The following is a 24022-nucleotide window of genomic DNA, read 5'->3' as shown; positions in this document are numbered from 1 at the left end:
TTTCAAATATCACTTTCAAAATGGCAGATGTTTAAATATTGTGAGTTAATCTTTAATTGACTATATCCCTAATTTCAAATATCACTTTCAAAATGGCAGATGTTTAAATATTGTGAGTTAATCTTTAATTGACTATATCCCTAATTTCAAATATCACTTTCAAAATGGCAGATGTTTAAATATTGTGAGTTAATCTTTAATTGACTATATATAGGTCAGAAATAAACTAACTGGATCTTAGATGTAAACCAACCAATCAAAGCTATTTGTTTTCAGTATTAGATCTACCTTTATTTTAGGACATTAAAAGTAAATGTCAAGCTACCTTAAAATTGTGTCCAAATGTTGACAGTTTATTGCTTTAGTTTCAATAAACTATTTTTGCCTTATAAATAAAAATAATTTACAACCGGAAAGGATCTTCTGGATTACCTAAAATAATTCATTTTGTAGATGAAGAAACTAAGAATTCATTTCGATATTATTCTATTTTACAATTCTGCATCCTATTGCAAGCTATCTTAAATCCTTTTGAAAGTAGGTGAGAAAAATTCCTAAATAAATAAAAATCTACAAAGAACTAAACCCCCCAGTTAAGCAATTTGTCTGCCTGTGGATGGGGAGAATTCTGAGTCACCAACCAGTTTTCTTTTCATTATGCCGTGTCACTTCAAATTGAGAAAAATACTTTTTCCCTAGGGTTGAATAAAATCATTTAGGAAAGGCACACCTAAATCAACATGAGGGATTTGAACAAAATTCACACATGGCCTTTTGGAAAAAAGTTGGAAATATTCAGGTAATCTGAAAATTATTTACTTTTACACTCTGTAAAATTCTGCTTTTATAATAGTTCCTGCAAAATGCAAACATTATGAAACTACTTTAGAAAACAAGGCAAGCTGCATGAATTCCAAAGAGCGTGAGTATTATTAAGGTGGAGGGGTTGGGATGGGGGTTCCAAACGTGCTGCCTGTTCCCAATGACCATTAGGATTGGGTGAATAATGTGTGATCAGACCCTGAGTAGCCCTGTCAAGACCCCAGGAAGGTATGTGATGTATCTGGAGAGCATAACATAATCTCTCTCCGTGTTTGCCATAAATGCAAAGATTGCAGATGGTGGCAGAAGGCTGGCAGGATGGGGGCATCTCCATGACACCACATACCTGAATTCTGCGCAGGACACGGTTGGCAAGGTTCCCCAAATGCATACTCGGTGCTGGCACAGCAGCATTCAGATTTAGTAACAGCACCAAACAAGGGTTTGACACACTGGCCTCTCTTGTATCCACCGTAGCATGTGCTCCGCATGTGTGTGTCTAAACAGGAAGAGGCATCTGTCATCACACTATCGCTTCCAATAACCCCCCAGGTCAAAGTTGAAGCTGGCTTTATTTAGCCATTGTCCCTGTTCTAACGCACAGAAAATGCCTCTGTTCTTAGGTCTCAACAGAAAGAGACAAACCCACACAAACTGCATTCAGCTTTCAAGCACTGGAAACCAGTTGTCAGACTCTTTCAGTTTTCTAGGGACTATCATGGTGTACCCAACTGTGAGACTCTTAAGTGCTGAGATTATATCTCATTCATTTCTGTCTTCCCTAGACCTGCACAGAGAAGGAGCTTAATACAGGTTAAGTTAATGATGGGTGACCAGTGACTCCCCTTATGATAAATAAGATCTTTATTAGAAGTGTGGTCTACCTCAAAATAAACATGCAATTATTGAATATTTGAATTAAATGTACTTTCAAAACGGAGGAACTTTAATCTATAGAAGGTTCATTATACAAATCTCTGGACATTGGCTTACTAAGTAGTGTCATCTTTACCAACAGGGAGGGAGGTTCCAGCTATGCCCAGTTCTCTCCCAATTCAAAGGGTTTACTGACTGCCATTCTTAAAAACAATTTGGGTAAAATTCATATCTATTTCTCAATAAATTTCAAACTTTTTATAAAGCCGCACAAAAATATTACATAAATTTCCTGATTATCCATATCCTCCTTTGTATTCTATACTTCCCTTTGGACATTTAATTCTCTACCTGAAAATGTTCACTATGAGATAATGAGCATATATAGGCCAATTTCAAAGACCACTGTCAACAATGGAAGGTTGGAGAAAATTGAGGACATCTACATAATTAGAAAAGAAAAGGGGGAAGGAGAGGTGGGGATTCCCCTGGTTTTCATTTATGTCAGTTCATCTTTCTATCTCCTAAATTAATATCCAGCTTATGCAAGAAGAGAACTGATATTGTTGGTTTGTTCCCCCACAAGTATTAATTATGTCATTATCTGTTACAGTAGAGTGCATTTGTCATTGGTGGGATTTATTGATCCACGGAGGGTGGATCTCTACCATCCATCTAGTCATGGCATTATCTTACCAACACACACACGACCATCCAGACCCACGGCCAGTCCAGGAAAGCATTCACATCTGTAGGAGCCATCAGTATTGACGCAGCGTCCATTCATGCAGATGCCAGGTGTTTCACACTCATTAATGTCTGTGGTGGGGAAAAGCACTTATTAAAAATGGAGTGACATTTACATGAAACCACAACATGTCTACAATTCTTTTGCAACACTTGAAAATGGGAAAGATAGAAAATTACATGCAGCACCAACAATAAAAGCTCAGTGAGATGCATTTCATTGCCCTTTGAAAGAACAGTAACAAAAATTGACACCGACTATGTGAGCTTTTTTTTTTTTAACCACAGGAAAAGCCATTTCAACAATACTCTCCTGAGATTTTTTTAAATCCAAAATAAGAATCACAAAGGCAAAAACAGAATTGAAGAAAGGAGGAAAGTGAAGCTAAAAGACAAAGGTCCTGGTGGAACGTTTCACATGGCAGTTCTTCTAGGACTGTCAGAAATCTGGCTTGATAATGGACTGCAACTTTGACCTGGGCGGGAAGCTTCTCTGTTTAGCATCCAACACTCAGACTGGCGTCCATTCCAGTATCACTCACATCTTAGCACTCTGAGATGACTAGCAAGGCATTAAGAGATACAGAACTAAAACCCTGATGGAACACTATAGAAAAGAAACAGAAAAGGAATATAGAAGATTTTGGTGGCCATTTCTGGCCAACAATAGCACTAAGCCATTGGAGCTCAGCAGAGAAAAATCTTTCTAAGTATTACATATATTTTATAGTATCATATGTATATATTTAGGGAGGTATGGTAAAATACTTTATTGGGCACATACTAATAATAGCAAAGATTTTTCCCCTTTAATATGGGGAAGGAGAAGTGGTACCAAATTGTGTTTTGGAAAACATGTAACACGTAGAAGCAAGTCATTTTATAACAACTCCTTTTATAATATACAGCTAGTGTATGTAACTATTTCCTTTTTCTGACCTTAAAAAGGCAAATTGAGACTGAAACACCTCTACATTTTACTTAGCTTGTGTTATTTGGCACAAGATATATTCAGATGGTCCAAGATTCCGTGTACAGATTGTATTTTAAAACAGCAGTTATATTTAAATACATGTAATCGAATTGGTTCAGTTATTCAGGTCACCTTTTTGTTCAAGCTGAGATCTACAGTAAAACGGTGACAGCTATAGCCTGCAAAGTGACACAAAGGCTTTTTAATGAGGACAACAGATGTTACACGGACCGAGAGGGTCTGTGGCCCAAACTTTCAGAGAGTGATTGGGGAGGACATGCTGTTCATCAGATTAGTTAACTGTAGAGATTAAATTAGCATTGTTTATTCTAGATTTGGATAGTCATATCTTTGTGGCCTCAGAACTAAATACTCAGCTCTAAGAGAAAATCTTATCCAATGATGTCAAGAGAAAAGCTACAGAAAAGAAGAAATTCACCATACAAGAAATTTTTCTTTTTTCTTTATTCTAGTTTCTATTTCTAGTTTGAATATTCCAAATACTTTACTGGTTGCAAACATTTGCAAAACCTAGTTTCATCTATGAAGTCATAGTGTCTTCTGAAATAATTACATCAGCATTATCTATTGGCCATACCTCATACTGAGAAGTTGTGGCCGGGGTCACTGGCAGCCTATAGGCACTGAAAATACATTTTAGTGTGCTCTGTGGATTAGCAAAAGGAGTATGTGTTCTTGTAAAAGGTCTTCACACAAAGGGGCTTTCACATTTCCTTCTGTTATTTTGTTTGGAAGCCTAATTCCAAATATTCCAGCAACCATTCCCTTCCCCTTTCTTTTTCACTTGTACAGCACTTAATCTGCACAATTTGGCACTTTGTTGTATTCTGTTTTACATTGTAGAATATTTCTACGTGTTGGTCTTGTCTTCCAAACTATATGTTCCTCACAGCACAAGGCTCAAAAGTACAGAAACCTATTTCCCATTTCAAATTTTAAAAATTCAAATGTTTTCTCTTGCTAGGAAGACAGATTTGCACAATATTAAGAACCACTGAGGTGAAGGTCATGGAGAACGTAGGTAAACAACCAAGGGATAGAAGCTCTTTTAAGCCTAGGGAAAATGCACATCTTGCCAACGACTTAATACAAGGCTTTCTTCCATAACACCTTTACCAAAGCTGTCTGTCTACCAGAGGAATCTGGAGAAGAGGCATCATAGGACTTTATCTGCTTTCTCAATCTTGAATAGCTTGACACTCAGCACTTCTCCACCTGAAACTATGAGCTGAAGGCTTTGAGTGCAGCATGTTCACAGATTTTCTGGATGTTTGGATATGAGGTTCCTTGAGAAGTATGGTTTCAATGCGGATCTTGGACCCAAGTGCAATGATCACTCATCCCTGACCATGTAAGGCAAGAGACACTAAGCACAAATTTATTTTGATGACTCTTCTTAGAACCTGAATTTTCAATAGTACAAATAAAAATCTTCATTTTTGTGGGGCACCTGAGTGGCTCAGTTCGTTGAGCATCCGACTTCGGCTCAAGTCATGATCTCGCAGTTTGTGAGTTTGAGCCCCACGTTGGACTCTGTGCTGACAGCTCAGAGCCTAGAGTCTGCTTCGGATTCTGTGTCTCCCTCTCTCTCTGACCTTCCCCCACTCACGCTCTGTCTCTGTCTCTCAAAAATGAATAAACGTTAAAAAAATATTTTAAAAAATCTTCATTTTTATTTCCATACCTAGAGCAATGAGATTATTTCAAGAGCTACAGAGCTAAACAATGGCTCTTGGTTTTAGTTTATTTCTTCTGCTTAATTCTATTTCCCCTTATGCGGATGTGACTTGATAACACCTAAATAAGTCGTCCATCAAAAATTTTTTGTTTCTTAAGATAATCTGAAAGAAACTATGGAGAAGAGATCAATGCAATAAGAGTATACATTATTGTGTTCAGGTGAAGTTGTGTAAGAGGTGGCAAATGACAGCCATCGAAAAACCTAATTACCATTTATTTCCCAACTCCAAGTTAGAAGAATAACTCAGCTTATTTACAAGGTTGCTCATATTTGTTGGTGGACCTACTGTTAATTCAGCTTCTCATTCATTTGCAGTGTAGCCTTTCAGGTTCCTTTGGAAGATCTCAAATACCCTTTCTGAAATAAGAACAGCCATCTTAAGCATAAACTATAGCTCTCTGGATGGCTGGACTTAAGAAGGATGTCCACTTAGGTTTCTCAAGCCAGAATTAGGAATACTTTAAATGGGAAGAATCAAGAAGGAAAAGTGGTACCTCTAAGCAATATAGAAAGGAAAAAAAGCAGGAGAAGGATATGATTTACAGCACAAACCTTTGCAATAACGCCCATCTGATGCCAGCTGAAACCCAGGTTTGCAAATACATTTAAAACTGCCATCTTCATTGATACACATTCCATTAAGGCACATGTTCCTTATGCTGCATTCATCCATATCTGAAAAAATACAGAGGATGCATTTTCTTATGACCAGAAGAGTAAGCTTACAGAAGCCAACCTGAGTCAATAGAATTCTTTTCCTTCACATTTCTTTTGTTTTTTGTTATTGTAGTCTAAGGCTAATTTTCTTTATGGCATACAAGAAGGGCCATGCAAAATACGTATTCTTAAGTTCTCAATTTTTGACATATTCATGAAAATTATAGGGCTAAATTTATTTTCTGACATACTATATATATACTGAATGTACACACATATACATGTACATAGATTTGAAATTCATATATAATAACATATATAAAACTTCATGAATGTATGTGTGTATATATATATGTACATATATGTATATATATGTATGTATATACATACATATATATATATGAATTTGACTCAATGGAAGCTACCAGGACTTTTTTTAAAAAATATCAGTTTACAAACTGAAAAGTGTATTAACAATCTTATGGCTATATTTACTTCAGAGATACTAATTCTAATATATTGAAAAATAAAAACAAAAAGCAAAACTAAGAATGATGGAACTTGAAATGTATTTTGTTCACCTCCTGATTTCTTATAAAGCAGAAACCAGAAGACAGCTTAAAGTCTGAAGCAATTTTAAATAGAGGTAGGAAAAAATGTATTTTTAAAATACAAGACTCGACTATGGAGTATAGCTATGTTAGTTAACCTTTAGGATTTGTTGATCATAAGGTTATTTCTTTAAATTAATCAAAATGTTATTTTATTTAATACTACAGCTGTCTTGGGGGGAGGTACTTGCTCTTCTAGACATGGTGTGTTTTCACTTACAGGCTTTAGTCAGGCCAATGTAATTTATGATTTTTTTTCTTTTTTTTAAACAGGATTCTATCCCAACCGAGAATTCTGGCATTAAGTCTTTGAGTTGAATCACTGAGATAATATTCTGCCAAAAATGTTTCTAAGAACAATTTTGAAATTCTTTTAATGTATGAATAGATTCTTGGGATCTTTCCCAAAGATGTTGGGAAAGACGATAAGAAGCATTCTTCATTTTTTGCTAAAGGTCTAAGTAGTGGAAACTCATCAATAATGTTCATATTTTCAATTCAAAAAAAAAGTGGCAGGGGAAAAAGACAAAATGTTTGAAACAGCCCAATTCAAATGAGGTGATTAATTCAAGAGGCAATATAGCTGGTTTTCAGTAGTCAATGTTTCAAACAAATTTTACATTTTCAGGTTCTTAATAGTATTTTATTACTAGACAGACACTTCAAACACAAAGACTATAAATGACAAAAAATATATGGCCTATATGAACTATACTTCAATTAGAAAAAAGAAATATATGAGGTTAGGTGTGTCCTATTAAAAAAACCCATGTACAAATTCTGATTGTATAAAATTAGGAAGTAACGATTTATGCTATAGAAGTTTTATTATCACTAGGGATTGATCTCTCAAGGACAAGCTCCCCTTATATATTTGAAATGTTATTTGACTCACAGAAATGTAATTAAAAGTACGAATATTGTTGAAAATTATGCTTATCTCCCCCATAACGATCTGTGAAATATATTTGCTGCTTTGACCTTTCACTCAATGTTTGGCTTGGTCTTGTTAGAGACTTCTGATTGGAACTGCAATGGAAAATGGGGATTCATATTATTACACCGCTCTTACTGTCATACTGGTATTACCTTCACAGTTCTTCCCATCGCGTGTAACGTGAAAGCCCGCATTACACACACAATGGAAACTGCCATCTGTGTTGATGCAACGTCCGTTATTACAGATACGGCCATTCTGCAAACATTCATCGATGTCTAAGATTAAAGTTAAAACAGAAGAAACAGCTTCACTTGGCGGACTCAAAATTATTTTATTTCTCCCTCCCTCCATTCCAAACCCATCTCCAAACTTGATATCCAATATTAAAATGATTAATTAGAGTTTGCAAGACGTGACAGAAAGACTGCCAACATAATAGCATTTGATCTAACTCTAAGTTCTAATTAGGCCCCTTAAATCTCAGTCGTATATACAAAATTTGTCTTCACCATTTTCCTAGCTACTTCAATGAGACAGTATATATCATCATTTATATTAAACTTTGGCTGGCATCTTTCAACACATGCTCAAAAAGGCAGATCTCATAGCTATATCAGAACAATAAAACAAAAGTCCTATTAAAAAAAAAGTCATTCCATCTGAAAACCAGCAATCACATGACTGAAATGTTTACCTTTCTTATGGCAGTCCTGGTCCAAGTATAGTTTTCTTGTTTATATATTCTTAGTTTCTTTTATAACCTTATAAGCATTTATAGCAAATAAAATATGAGGGCACCTCTCCTTCTTTGTGTTGTGTTTCATATTACACCAAAGTAAACAACGGAGCTTGATATGCAAGTGTTAAAAAGGACAGTCACTCGAATAACCTATATCTGATCGCTCACTTAAAGATTAATGATTAACTCAAATTGGACAACACGGTACACTGGATTATCTGTTCCCCTCAGTTTCTAGGCTAGATACCTGGAGGAACACCAAGGAGGATGAATACACACTGCCTTGTCTCCAGAGCATATAATCTTTGCCAGGCTTATTCCCCAGAAGACAGATACCAGGGAACTGTGTAATAGAGGACTGGGGCCGAACTATCTGTGCAGAGTTGAGGTCACGTGTGCCTGCGCATAAGCACCCTAAACATCCTCTGGACGACAAGAATGTGCATTCATGGCATATTGCTTACTCTGTCTACCCTGCGTCTGCACGCTGTCTTGTGGTTGACCCTCAGACGCACTTTCTTTCTGGGCAGATCCAGCCGTGGTTTCCACACGAGTCATTGGACTAGCTGAGGCAGTCTGGGCTTTTCTTCTGTCTGATCTTTGTGCCAACAACCTACGCTCTTTTTCTCTCTCATTTATTTCTTAATCCTTGCAAAAATCTGACTTGCTCCGCACTCCAAAAAATAGTAAAAGCCACATACTCTTGAGCAGAATTTTTTTAGGGTTCTATAATCTTTTGAAGCCCGAGGATAAAATAAACAGCATACAGAGTTCGGCATTTTCTCTCCTCACTATTATCAGAACACCACTGGGCTCCCCACTGCCTCACAAGATCAACTGAAAGCTTGCCATTAAAAGTTCTCTACCGTAGTTCCGTCTCTTCCGTCCCCTTCTCTTCAGTCTGTCATGTACTTCTCCTCAGCTAAGTACACAGTCTTTCTGTTTTGTGGCAACTTGCATCTACCCCAAAATGTGAGTATGTCATCAACTTCTTATGTTTGAGATAAGCTTAGCACTAGGCTCTTGAGGAAGACAGTGTTTGAGGCTTTTAGGTAATCCTCAGTCTCTAGTAAATTAAGTCTCAGAGCGATAACACCACTCATCTACTCCAGCTGGCTTTTGCCCCAGCTGAGTGCTCTCAATAATCTTTTCTCTTTGCTTATTTCATAGTGCAGTCTTCTAGATATTGGTTTCAGTTTATTCTCTATATTGCAAAATGCCTAGTACACTGTACATGCTAATTATTTAGCATATTAAATATTCTGTTAAATATTCAAACTATCCTTATCTATATTCATTAAGTAGGCCATTAATAGAAATACTAGCAGGTGGACATGCTGTGCTCTGGTTTCTTCTGCTCTAAACTGCCATTTACAGGTAGTGTATTAAAATATACCAATGGCAAGAAATCTCTAAGCCTGAATCACAATCAAAGATCCTGAAACCAGTCACCGATAAAAATAAAAACTGTATGACTTCAACTCAGGTGAAGAGATTTTACTTAAAAAAAAAAAGAAGACAAATAAAACTAACTCTTACTAATGGCTGGCAATTTTTTTTAAGTGATACAAACCTTCTGACCTTTCCTTGTATTTAATTTTAACACAGAAATCTCTTCCTTTTATCTGGCTTTAGTGACCAGTGAAATACCTCATTCAGTGCCAAATTTATAGAGACATAGATATTTGAGTTTCCTGAGGATTGAAAGAACATCTTACTTGTTTCTGTTGCAGAAACAGTATATCAGTCATCCAGTAAAAGGCATATAGGATGACATAATAAATTAACAAACCTGAAGGGAAAATTTTGTGAACAAACACTTATAGTAGTGCTTCCCAAACTTTAAAGTGCTTACGGATCACTGGGGGATCTTGTTAAAAATACTGATTCTGACTTAGTAGGTCTGAGGTCAGACCTGAGATTCTGTATTTCCAATCAGCTTCCAGGCAATGCTACTGCTGACCACATGAATAAGAAGCAAGAAGTCACACACTCTTTCCTTATACTTTAGATCATTCCATTAAGAAATCAGTTACATACAATTTCACCTGAAACTTTCCTCAGTTTCTGTGTCAGCAAAGGACAACCCCATTCCCTAGCTCTCAGATTAAAAATTAAGAGGCAGTAGTGATGAGGCAAAAAAGTAGTGAAAAGAAGATATGCCCACAGGAACAGATGCATCTTTTAAAATGGTTTGGATCTCCGCCAGATTTTATGACGCTATCCTTCTGAGTGACAATATCTGGAGTTGAGTGCAAAAGGCAACAAGCCTATTAGCCTCTCCTGGCCAGGGTTATTCAAACTCTGTTAAACTCCTTCGAAGCAAACCTTTTATTTAGCATATATGTCCCCTTAACTTTGCATGTTCCCAGCTAGGACCATACCTCGGCACTCTGTCCGGGTGAGTGTGCTCTGATAGCCAGGCCGGCACTGACAGGTATATGAGCCCTGGTTATTAATACACTCTCCACCAGCACAAGGGTTTTTCTCACATTCATCAACATCTGCAAAATACAGTATATTTCAGTAAGAAATTAGAGAGCAATAACTCGCAACTTTAAGACCATTTTATTGGTTTCCTTTACATGTTAAAACACTTTCCTTTTCAGAAATAAATAGCATAATGAAAAGGATCTTTTTTCTTTCTACTACAATGTATCATGTCACAAGCCACTTGAAAACCGGTTGAGCAGTTAAAGTGTATTATTTTCCTGTGTCATTTTTCAGAGGAAAATGCCAAACACGTAGCAATTCAACACTCCAAGCTAATAAACATTTTCTCTTCCTTGAGTTTGGCCTAAGGGAATTAAGCAGACTAACATTTCAGAAATGGCTTCTAGGCAGAATTCTAGTATCTCCTAAAGCTCTATTTTTCAGTCAAAAGGGGGTCTCACCTTATCTAAGCATCTCTTGTTGAATTCCACTGAGAACGTTAGAACAAGACATGAAACACATCATTCAAAGAGTTATTCTCACCGACCAGAGTCCACCTCCCAACCCAGAGAGGCTCCCACTAGTTTTACAGTTGTTTAGAACTATCAGTATATTTAACAGTGAACTGGTTTATATCCTCCTATTTGTAAAGATGAGGAAACTAAGGTTTTTGGAAGATAACCCACCCACTCACCCAGAGTCACAAGTTTCTTGCCGCAGGTGTGTCCCCTCCCCCCCACCACGGGGGGTTACGTGTCCCCTCTTCCACCCAGTTCTGGATGACTTCTATGGACTGAATGACTCTCTCCTAGTGTGTTGCTAGAAGGGGTATTAATGTCACCAGGAAACTACACAGTATGAGAAACTAAGAACTCCTTATTTCTGCCTGATTCATAATGATAGAATTAGACTTTATAACAGAACTAAGAAAGGGACTTATTTTTAAAAATTAGATGGGTGTTCTTTTCCAATCTAACAAATGAATTATTCTTTTGTTACATTTCCTCCTTTTGCTGGCTTAAATGACTTGTCAACAACTCAAAGTTTCTTAGTTTTAATGACTTTTCGGTTTTAGAGACAATCGGTGAGTTATATCCATTTGAGTTAGTAAAATGTGCAAAATTTTATAATCTGGGGACAGTTTTAATGCTTTATTTTAATGGTCAGACTTTTGATGAGATGGCTTAATATGAAGCTACCAGCAATGACTTCAACATATTTTATTACGAAGGTTAAAAGTCCCTATCGTTGGCGGAAGAGTACCCCCTCCCCAAATATGTTCATGTCCTAATCTCCAGACCTCTGAATATGCTACATGGCAAAGGGGAATCAAGGTTGCTAATCAGCAGATCTCGAGATGGGGGAGCCTCCTGGGTTGTACAGGTGGTCCCTGTGTAATCACAAAGGTCCTTAAAAGCAGAAGAGGGAATTAGAAGAGAATTCAAGATGTGAAGATACTATATCACTGGCTTTATAGAGGAGGGGACCATCATCTAAGGAATACAGATGGCCTCTAGAAGCTGGAAAAGGCAAAGAAATGGATTCTTTCCAAAAGGAACACAGCCTTGCCGACATCTTGATTTTAGCCCAGTTATTTTAGTCCTCTGTTGGACTCCTAACATACAGAACTACATTTTAAGCCACTGACCTGGAGCTGATTTGTTACAGCTGCCACAGGAAACCCATATAGTCATGGGACAGAATTGTGATAGCCTCTCGGAGCAGACCTAACCATATGTATCACATACCAATGCACTCCCCACGGAGGTCCAGCTGGAATCCTTTGTTGCACTCACACCGGTAGCTCCCAGGAGTTGGAATGCAGCGTCCGTTTTGACAGAGATAGCGAAACAACTGGCAGTAATCAGTGACATTGACTGGCAGCACCCCTAAAGGAATAACATGAAACCCTATTGAAATCATTTTTAACTAGGACATCTTTAATCAGCACCTAACCCACTAACGATGAGCAAGATGCTAAAACATAAAGGAAGGAAACTCTCTTTGGGCAAAGATCATCTGGGGCAAATAAACCATATTTCTATGCCCGCTTACAGAGATCACCTGTAGCCAGGTCCTGCAGCCTCACAGTAGCCTACTTCTCCCTACCTCTACCTCTTTTCTGCCTCGCTCTCAAGCCTCCAGTTTGGGTAAATGACAAAGGCAAACAGTTCTTGGAAATTACTTGCAAAGCTGCTTTGCACTATATAAAACTCATTGTATATACCTCCTCTATGACTTCACCCTGTGAATCAGATTTAAATCTCTCCTGTAACTAGCTAACTAACTGTCCTACAGTTGACTCAAAACATCAATAACAAAAGGACATTAATCAGGATGATGAAAGCTATTTTTCTCTATGAAATAGGCATATTAAGAAACTTACATACAACACTCTGTAAACCAAACAGTTAATCTAAGAATTGACCTGCTAATTTAATGACCAAATCAGCATTAAAAACAACAAAAAAGTTAACTTGGTTAATGTAAGAAAAATAACCAGATGACTTTTGACTCCTTACTTGGTGGTTCCCGAGATGGGTATGGATATTCCACTGGTGGTCGAGGGACTGGGACTGGAGGTCCAGGAGGATAGCCAGGAGGAACAGGGTGAACTGGAGGAATGGGGCCAAGGGGTGGGGAAGGATATCCTGGTCTCTCAGGAATTACCAAAGGGATGGAGCACAGCTTGTTGAAATCCTCTGGAAAAGCATGACACAACAGAACACAAAAGCTGAGCTGCAGTGTACCTCATAGGCCCGCAGAAGACACCTTTATGTTTCAAAGCAGCTTTTTTTTTTCAATATATGAAGTTTATTGTCAAATTGGTTTCCGTACAACACCCAGTATCAAAGCAGCTTTAAATAAAATCAATCACGAAACCACATAGATCAATTGGAGAAAAGGGAAAAAGCCAACTGGCTTCATTCCCATCTTAATAGCTATAGTCACTATTAGGAACAGTAATTCAAAACTAAAAGCAAACCCCCCAGGGTGTGTACCACATGCCTCTCCCAAAATTTAAGGAGTCTTTACCTATGTCACGGTTCACTTCAAGGAAGAATCAAATGCCACCTTCTCCATTCCATCCCATTTATGGACCCCACAGAGCTCTAAAAAGCATTCTAAAAAGCCTGGATTTTATTTTATGTGAAATGGGAAGGCACTGGAACTCTTCAGACTAATGTGGGATGTAATCAACTGAACATTTTCAGAAGATTGATCTTGCTGATGCATGCAGAATGTGCTAAAGGGAGGCAAGGCTGTTACAGAAGACTAAGGGCAAGAAAACAATGGCTGGACATGGGAGGCAGTGATGAGACTGGGCAGAAGTGAACAGATTTGAAGCATATTTTAGAAATAAGTGGGTAGTACTTCATGAAGGAGTAAATGTTAGAGCGGAGGGAACAGGAAATCAAGAATGACATAGTCTTCTGGTTTAGCAAACGGGTAGATGTTGGTGACATTTACCTAAATGGGGAAAACTGCAATGGAAACAGGTCTGGTGGATAGAGGCCAAGTTCCATTTGAACATACGAATTTTGAGATGTCAGACATCCAAGTAGATTTGTCCCACAGCAGCTGTATAAGAGAGTTTGAAGCCTAGAGAAGAAGTAGGGGCTAGATAGAAGTTTTGCAATTATCGGTAGATAGGTAGTATTTAAAGCCCCAGGGATGGATGTGGAAACTGAAGAGAAGTGTGTGCAGAGAGGCCTGAGGAATATCTATTTGTAAAAGACAACAAAGTGTTGAAGAAGCAGCACCCCACAGGGCAGAAGGGATACTGGGCGGGGGGAGGGGGGCGGGGTGTGTGTGTGTCCAGTGTTAATGCTGCATAATGATTCCCTGAACTAGAATACCTGAGTTAATCAACTATTTTCCTCTGACTTCACATATACACTGATTCCTCTTTCTCACAATTCCAGGTCTTTATCAGAATAAATCCTCTTTAGATTTGTGACCCTTTTTTTTTCTGAGCTTCCCAAAAGGTGTTTTAAAACAGTAGTCAGGTTTCCAGGGATGTATTTACTTAACTACTAGCACATTTTCATGTTTCCTACAAATAGCCATATTTTGTTATAGTTCGCCTTTATATGTAAATTAACCACGTGATTTTTTAATTTCTTTCTTCTCTCTCTTTTGCCAGAATGTTAACAGTTTTATTATCATTGCCACACAAGGATACTCCCATTGATACTTTCTATACTAGTTTTATCCAGTAACAGAAATTAGGTTAATATCAGTCTTTTCCTTATGGACTAAATCTGACTTATTCTAAGGCGCTGTAATAGGTCTTATGGAATTACATTCCTGCTTCAACCTCATGGGAAAATCTGCCAATTTACAAGTGGCTAAATATACCTAGCTACCATGTACTCTGTTGTTCTTTATTGGTCCTTTACTAAAATATCTTCAATCCCATATGATATTTCCAACTCAGGTTAAGTTTATGTTTTTAGAGAATTCTATTACTGCATTTAATTATTGTTTATCTGTAATACTAACCCACAGATTCTGTAGCACTTGACTGCATCTGGAAAGGATTTATATACTGCTTATGCTTCCCTGAACCAGGAGGCTACAATCCCTCCTAACAAACCACAGTGATCCCTCTCATAGATCTATGGATGCGCCATGTATCATTTCCTAGCTACCAGCTTCCCCCCACATTTCTACCACTAAGACTGTGCCCAGTCTTTGAAGTCAAGAATAATAACTAACTCATAACTAATTCCCACTCTGAATCTAGCCCTGCAAATTCACAGAAGAGGAATTCATTAACTATGTGTTGGATTTAACTGGATAGTAATTATATTAAGGGACTCAGTTTTCTTCCAAGCTTCAATTCAGCCTTTTTCTTTAGTCTTTTAGGATTTGTATAAAAGAAGTTGAATAGCTTATCAGGATCTCTGCTAATTAGGTGAGTATATGACTTTAAGCATGCCATGAAATTCATCTTAACCTGAGTAGGAAAATTCATCTTAACCTCCGAGTGGGTCCAACTTCCTAACTTTCCCATTGAGCCCCTTTGACATTCAGGATCAGCGAACTGTAGCTCGTTTTGTTCAACTGATATCCATCTTTCCTATCTCCATGTAACCTGGAGATGCTACTGATTTTTTTTTTAACAAGGTGAAAAGCTGACCAGTCTAAAATAATCCTACATGTGTATATATATATATATACACATCATCACTCTCCTTAAGTTAAGAGCCTAGAGCTCTATAGCATTGCTACCAGAATGTTTGAGCAAACAAAACACTCATTTGCAAATCAGCTTTTCTCTGTCAGTCTGCTTTTCCCTGGGCCTATCTTAGATTTGGGGTATCTCAGTGGTACATATGAGAGAGCAGTTCCCTGCAAAGCCACACAGGGGAACAGAACCTTCTGCTCATGTATCCCAAAGTAGGTTTTTAAGCACCTCTACCTGCCCTTCCCTCTCTCCTCTTTTCAAGGCCTCAGCACAGAAAGGAATCTTCACCAGTACTGCTGATTCCTAAATTAACATATATATTTAAAAAGTGATTTTCCTGGTACCCAAGACATGTGTCTTAGTAGGACAACATATACTTCTTCTAAACAGTAACTTACTAAATGTTCCCCCTAGTGCACTAAGAACAATGGGCTATATTTTTAGTCCAAAGACAGTATGAAAATCAGACAAAATATACGACTTGTTATACATTAAAATGTATTGAAGATTCTTATTGCTTCTTTAATCCACACATATAATTCTCAGCAATAAAGAGAAGTTTTAGGGGCGCCTGGGTGGCGCAGTCGGTTAAGCGTCCGACTTCAGCCAGGTCACGATCTCGCGGTCTGTGAGTTCGAGCCCCGCGTCAGGCTCTGGGCTGATGGCTCGGAGCCTGGAGCCTGTTTCCGATTCTGTGTCTCCCTCTCTCTCTGCCCCTCCCCTGTTCATGCTCTGTCTCTCTCTGTCCCAAAAATAAATAAAAAACGTTGAAAAAAAAATTTAAAAAAAAAAAAGAGAAGTTTTAGAGTACGTCTGTGAGCAGGTGTAGAATCCATGATAATGGGAAATTTACATTCTGTGTGTAACATTCTACAGTAATCCGTTAACTCTGTGTTTATCCTTCCCCACCTTGATTTGCTCTGCTAAAACACTCTGATTCAAACACAACATTCAGGAATCAGATTGGGAAGGAGCTATAACCCCGGTTCTTACTTAAATCTGGCGGGAAAGAGGTCATTTAATAAATTGTTCACTCTACGTGGAAGCCTCCTATGAGGAAGATTTTGCTAAAAATTGTGGAAGTGTTATGAAAGCATAAAGAATATGGGACTATGATAATGAATGAGACCTCCTAATGAGATTTATCAACTAGTAAAAAGGCAATACATGAACACAAATTGGCACAAAGCAGAGTAGATGGGATTTGTGCCATAGCAACAGTAAAAACTTGGAACACAGAGACAGAAGGCAGCATTTCCAGCTGTTGTTATCTTGGGACATTGAAGAATTAGGTCATATTGGGAATCATGTTAGGATCCTTAACAAACAAGACGGCATTTAACAGGCAAAGTAGTAGAGATACGAAGTAGGGAGTAAGAACCTCAACTGAGGAGAAGTTTTAGGAAAAAAAGAATATTTGAGTTTAGAAATCTTCAGACTGGCTTCAGGGAAAGCTTGATTGTATAATTTAACTAGAAAGTAAAGCTACCATAAAGAATAAGAATTAAAAGATGAACTGGGGTCAGATTTGAGGACACGAGATGCTCTCTGCCAAGTAGTAAAATTTTATTTTTAAGAAATGGAGTGATTTGGACCACTAGATACTGCCTGAATTCATCCTGGGAAAAATTTTCTGGACATCTTTTCCTACATTTTCCCCAGCCATAATTTTTTTAACCAAACTTCAGATGAGTTATGCTTTGGGAAATGTATACGGCAGCTGTGGATTTCATAGAGACAAGTTAGGAGGCCACTGCAATAGTCCAGATGAGAGAAAATGAGCTTTATGTGGAAATGGAAGGAATATGACAGATGAAAGAGGTATTACAAAGAGAAAAAAAAGTCAACAAGAATTGGCAACAAGCAAGAGGAAAGTGTCAAACGTTAGGGAAGGAGGAAACGTGTATCCAGAGTAACTCACCGAAAGACTCTGAAAGAAGTGAGTTTTATTCAAGTGAGCTTTAAGGACTATTTGAGAGCCAAAAGAAATACAGAATAAGAGAGGACAAGTACTTCTGAAAAGGTTGCTACTTAGCGGTAACAGGCAAGCTAAGGAAGAAGCAGTACCAGAAAACATTATTATTTGTACGGATCTCGATTTTTCCCCCCAAGTCATTGTCTGGGGAAATTTCCCTGAGAATCGTCTCTTTTATTTTCTGGAATCTTTTTCACTTACCTGGATTTCCACTAGATCTGCATCATGCACATTGTCACTGGGCTTGTGGGGGTAGAACTGGGGATACTCCGCAGATAACTGGAAGGGCTCTTACCTGTTGCTCTGATGGGACACATCTCAGGGGCGACAGTGACCCCTGGAGACCAGCATCGGCCAACATCACAGCAGCACTGCATTTTGGTTATGGACTGTGGCAGTTGGTTAGAACAGCGCCCGTTTGCCAGAGCCGTGTAGCAGTATCCAGGGCGTACATCTGCGAGAACAAAGAAGCACAGCCACGCGCACATCACTGGGATGGAACTCGGAACACCCCTCTCCTCCTCCAACACCTCTACGCTTCACACTTGGGCTCTGGCAGGCAGGATGCGCCGACACTCCCGCCTCCTGGGAGGGAAGTGGTGAGCCCTGCTTGGGAACAATACTCAGTCAGAACTCTCTTCGTCTCACACCTTTCGCCCCTGCGAGCTGGTGCACTTGGCCAATGTCCCACATTCCATCCCCAAGGTGGGAATGAATGATTACAACCATATGTGCCATAGGAAAAGAGAGACTAAGAAAATCACTGGCAGTGACAGTTAATTAGTTATAAAGACATGTCTCTATACTGAAGGGAGACTGTGTTGTCCTTGGTTTCAAACTACTTAATTTGAGCCACTTTAGGTAAATATTGATATAAATCTATTTTAAAACAACATGAAGTCTGCACTATAGTCTACATTTCTAAAAGATCTTTCTTATTTTTCAGACTGAAACCGTGAGTCAGACTTGCAAGATTTTTTTTAAAGGAGTGAGCCACTTTGCCGTAAGATCCAATGCTTGTTAATAAAGATTTCCTTTTGTCCTGGGGCCCTAACAGGTTTTATAAGGCACTGGTTATTTACAAGTTCAAAATGTACATGATTCCAAGTTGTTAGTCCCATAAGATGTAATGGTTCTTGAAAGATTTTTTTTTTTTTTTTTTTTTTTGGCAGAAAGGTATCTTCTCAAAGCAGCACGGGAAGACATATTTCTCTATACCACTTTTATTGGGTTACATCATGTCTGACTGTCATGACAACATTGACACACTGAAGTACAAGTCTAGGCTACCAAAAAGGAGCCTGTGACATAGTAGAAAGTTAAGTGCTTCATGGTGAGGAAGCACCATGAAATAGAGGCAGCTAGCTAAGTATAGAACATCTTGATCCACCTAACACCTTGAGGATGAACCTCCCTTTAACAAAAGTGAATCACTGCACAGTGATATCCATACACAATAAAGTTGTAAAAATTACATACTATTTTAAATATGCTTGCTATCTGAAGAAATTAAATGGTAAATGCTTTTATAAAATGAAGAAGTTTTTATAGTTGAAACTTCACCACTATGTTTCCTGTAGGTCTAAATATTAACCTTCAGGTTTGATCAGAGAAGGTCATACCTAGAAATGTCTTCATCTACATCATTCTTAAGAATACAAAGCCATCAAACCTTGAAGGTTACAAGAAATCAATTAAAAATAAAATAAAAAAGAAGGCTAACTTAGACACATATAAATTATTAACATCATAGGAAGAAGGCTACAAAAAAAAAACCTAGACAAACCATCAAATAAAATTAGGGGTCATCTTGAAAGAATACAGATTATTTCTGAAAAATACTTAATACTTAGCAGGGAGGCACCAGGGTGGCTCAGTGGGTTAGGCATCAGTCTTTGGCTCAGGTCACGATCTCGCCGTTCTTGAGTTGGAGCCCTGTGTTGGGTTCTGTGCTGACAGCTCAGAGTCTGGGCTGCTTCAGATTCTGTGTCTCCCCCTCTCTCTGCCTCTCTGCCCCTCCCAGACTCACACTCTGTCTCTCTCCCTCTTTCTCTCTCTCTCTCTCAAAAATAAACGTTTAAAAAAAAAACACTAGCAGGTATTGTGGCCCCAGTTCCTACACCTGCAGTCAGACTAATAGTCTCAACAGAGAGGCAGAGTGAGTTTCATTGCAGCCTGATCCAGGGTAAATGGCCGGAGAGAGGAGGGCAGACAAGATAAGCTCTGTGAAGCTACAGGTGGCACCTTCCCTATGAAGAAGGAGCAATAAAACTTCCTAGTTTCTACTTTTCATTGCTTTAAAGCCACTGATAATTTATATACTCAGGGATTAGTAAATTTTGGGGGCATGGAAACCAAACGCTGTTAAGAATAGGAAGAAATGTTCAAAACTGGCTTATATCCCAGTTTCAAATGAATTTGGTGGTCAAAACCCAGTATAAATACTTGACCACAATTTGTATATATAATTTTCAGTGTGGGCTATCTTTCGGGGCAAAACTGGGACCTACAGTTGCCAATTGCAAACTCTTAATGGGCTAATGTCTATTAGTTTGCACATTAACTATGATACTATTTTACTGCCCTGCTGGCTGACTTAGATGTTATATCAGTAGGTTAGAGACTTGATCAAAATGGTGACTGTTGCAGCTAAAAAAAATTACCAGCCATATCTGGGTTGTTGGCAATCTCTGATTTACAAACAGCACCTGCACATACAATAAGCATTTGGCTGATTTCTTGTTCTGCAAGGAGGGCTTTGGTTAAAAATACACATATTTACAATATTTATAATTCGGAATAAAACCTATAGGCTGACAAGTAAAGGAAGGGAAAATATGTGAAAATCAGGAGGCATTTGGAGGAACTGTCCCCTGGGCACACCAGCCTGAAGTTTTCCATGTCATCAGGAAGCAGGAAAGAAACCATTGTATAATGTGGGATCATTCTACTTAGAGGCTAAGGAGTGGCTTTGGGATGATCTGAAGACCTATGGAAGCTGAGGGGGAAGAATGTTAGGATTTGGAGGAGACAAATGGAGGGCAGGAGGAGGCATAGATGCCTTCTTCTATTTTGAATTTGCTCTGGCCAAGACATCTGGCAAAAAGGGGTAGGAAGCTTTCTTCCTTTTTCTCCTTCTGAACCACTTGGCCTTTTCTTTCAGAATGCAGAAGTCACATTCTATCAAAACAAATATATTATGGATTAAATAGGTGTTTGCGGGTCATCCTAGCCTATCAATAGGCCTCTCATAACCAGTCACTAACATTGTTGTGTCCAACCAGGAGCTAGGAGCTGTGAGGCCCAAACTAGGTACAGGATGTCATCAGGATTCCTGGGAATTGATGAGACAGAACACACTAAGATGAAAAGACCGCCCTACACAAGTTATTATAAAGCACCAAAGCAAAATCACAGAACAAAAGAATAAAATAATACTGCAAAAGCTTACAGGACAAAGGGAGTGCTGAGACAGGGAGGTTTGAGAGCCTGAGAATGTGGGGGCCAAAGGTAACAGGTGGAATCTCATGCTTAGAAGAGAAGTATAAGGAAGATGTGATATACCACTAGCCACGTGTGGGGTTTTCTATTGGTTAGATTTACTAATTCCAAATAGCCAACCTAAAAGCAAACCTTGGATTTGTTTATAAGTTGGAGACTGTATGTATTTTCTTTTCACTAGGGATATTTGGCGGGGGGGGGGGGGGGGGGGGGGTGGGTGGGCGGCGGTTGAGGGTGTCTCTGTGATTTACCATGGCAGGAAATACCAGCATTAGGGAAGGCCGAAAGGTCACTTGGAGCATTTTATGTAACAAGTTCCTAACTATGGCAACAAACAAAGTACCAAAGAAGGAGAAAGCTTGCTTGCCTAGAGTTTACTGTGTCTGGTGTTCACTCCGGAGGGAGCAATGACTGGGTTAGGGACCGTGGGCTGGGGCCCAAGTTGGGATCTCAGCAACTTCACTTCTTAGCTGCTTAAGCAATCGAACCAAATTACTTATGTGGACTCTGTAAACCTCAGCTTCTTCTCATGTTCAGTATGGTTGTGAACATTAAGTCACATAATTTCCATAATAGCTCACACCTAGGAGGTCACCCATGAATCTTAGTCTCCTCCCCATACCCCACTTTCTTTGTAAATGGTATGGGTATATTTGGTAAAAGTATTTTAAAAATGTAAACCATCTGATATGTAAATGTGTTTTAATCATTTTAGTATAATTTGGGGCTCTCTTTGAAGGTTAAAAAACACATCTACCCATTTTCTGGCCCAGAAAGAACTTCTGATCTACCTCTCTGCTAAGCATATCCCTCAGATGTCAAGTGCTAGTTGGGCCAGTTTGGGGAGAAGAAGGAGCTCTGTGGATTGCAGCCGCTGTCCCTTCCCTGCAGTTCCAGTATATGTGGAGAGATCCTGGGAAATCAGGCAATGTGGGCACCACCGTTGTTTTTAAGGAAAAGCCCAGATATGCTTCCCTCACTGGTTGTACTTATTCAAATGTCAACTAAAGAGACCGCCCTCAGCTTTTATTACATGATTAAGTAAAAAGGAATTCAGAATTTCAAGTGCAACTCTGTTTGGGTCTGAAATTCATGGCTTGTGGTGAGGATGCGAAGCTGAGTGTCTCAGAAAATATGGGCCAGAGACAAACATCAAAAGATAGAATTTGTTTTTCTCCAAGGCCATTGCCATAGGCTTCCTAGCTGTGCCCTAATAATAAGGAAGTACTCATTTTGATATTCAACAAATACTTACTGAGTGCCTACAACATGCAAGGAATTGTGCCAAGAACCACCAGGGATATGTGAGGATAGCAGTTATGTAGGCTTTAAGGAGAGCTTACAACTTAACTAGGGAGATAAAAACATACAGACATAAAATGTCCCTAGAAGACCATTTATGAGAAGTATTTCCTCAGGTAAGGGAGAAACCGCTTTCAGGTAAGCTGATCTGGGACATCTTCAAAGACAGAGAGCCTGAGCAGAAGCAGGAAAGGGGGCTTGAGCTAAGTGGTACAACATGTATGATTAAAGGCATGAAGGAATCAAAACAAATGACCTGTTTGAGGGTGAGAAGCAGGGACTGTGCTGATAAGTCAGCAAGGCTGAGAGAGGTCAGAGAGTGTCTTTAAGTATTAGGCTACACACCTGGAACTTGAACTTTTCTCTAGCAGACTAGACTTTGAGGTAAGTCTTAATAATCATTAAATCTGACAGTTATCAAACCTATTTTTAATAACAAAATCCCTTATTTTAATTGATATTTTATGTAGAAGCCTAACACCCCACTAGATAAAAGCAGAGTGTGTGCACGTGGGGGGCACTGACTGGGGGGGAGGGGTCCTGTCCCCTTAGTCTCCCCCTTCTCACTGTTCCCCTCTCCCACCCTAGCAGCTCTGGAGACCTTTTCTATACCTGAAGGATCCAAGGGGCACAGACTGAAAACCACTAATTTCCAAATCCTAATGGAAAACTACCAGAGGTTTGTGAGCAAAAGAATTATTTAATCAAAGCACTATTTTAGGAAGATAAATCTGACAAGATAGATTGTAGAGAAGCCAGGAAGCAGGGAGACCAATTAAGAGATTATTACAAAATTTCAGACCTAAATTAACACAGGTCCCAGGAAACGACTGAAGGTTTGACACTTAACATAACTGCAAAGTTAATTTATAGACCGAGGACATCTGTATGGGCTCCTGGATCATCCCTCTTTCTGGGAGGCAAACATCCTAATACAAGAGGACAAGATGTCTCTTTTCTTTAAGACGGTGCTCCACTGTTTAATGAAATGTAAATGTACATTTTACATAAAGTGAGAAATTATTAGTTCCCTTTAACAAATGTGTTTAGAAAGATGTTCATTAGGGAACTGGTTTGTAGAAATCACTGTTTATGCTGTTTATAATTAAACCTACCTATGCATCTGGTACCATCGGGAGAGGTGTAAAAACCAGGAGGACATTTGCAAAAGTAACTGCTGACCGTGTTTGTACATTCTCCCCCATCGCAGATCCCAGGAATGGTGGTGCATTCATCAATATCTGAAATGTAAAGAAGGGGTTACTATTCACAGAATGCAGTATACAACTGTTCATCACCAAGGGAGGTTCAGATGTAACACCAGTCAAACCATGTCCCCAGAAACAGCAATCTTTACAGAATAAAAGCAGCACATGAAATAGTCAATTCATTGACTATTGACCCAGAAGTGGGTGCTTCTTCTTTCAACACAGTCTTACCCAAGACATTAGCGCAAAATAAAAGAGACTTGCCCTGTAAAATCTAAAAGT

The 24022-nt window shown here is 38.7% G+C and overlaps 1 protein-coding gene across 1 annotated transcript in view; it reads right to left on the bottom strand.

Moving 5' to 3' along the window:
* The window catches only part of FBN1 (fibrillin 1), a 232824-nt gene that overhangs the window by 93292 nt on the left and 115510 nt on the right, over positions 1-24022 (bottom strand). Inside the window, exons 8-16 of the mRNA XM_042942113.1 lie at positions 23648-23773; positions 18025-18183; positions 13083-13262; positions 12309-12449; positions 10512-10631; positions 7538-7663; positions 5733-5855; positions 2395-2517; positions 1169-1321 (exon numbers count right to left, since the gene is read on the bottom strand). Of these exons, the coding sequence (XP_042798047.1) occupies positions 1169-1321; positions 2395-2517; positions 5733-5855; positions 7538-7663; positions 10512-10631; positions 12309-12449; positions 13083-13262; positions 18025-18183; positions 23648-23773 (1251 nt within the window). The remainder of the gene's footprint in view (positions 1-1168; positions 1322-2394; positions 2518-5732; positions 5856-7537; positions 7664-10511; positions 10632-12308; positions 12450-13082; positions 13263-18024; positions 18184-23647; positions 23774-24022) is intronic.

Source organism: Panthera leo, chromosome B3, assembly GCF_018350215.1.
Source record: "Panthera leo isolate Ple1 chromosome B3, P.leo_Ple1_pat1.1, whole genome shotgun sequence".
Lineage (NCBI taxonomy): Eukaryota > Metazoa > Chordata > Mammalia > Carnivora > Felidae > Panthera > Panthera leo.
Note: the sequence above shows the minus strand (reverse complement) of the source record. Positions and strands in the feature narration are given on the sequence as shown.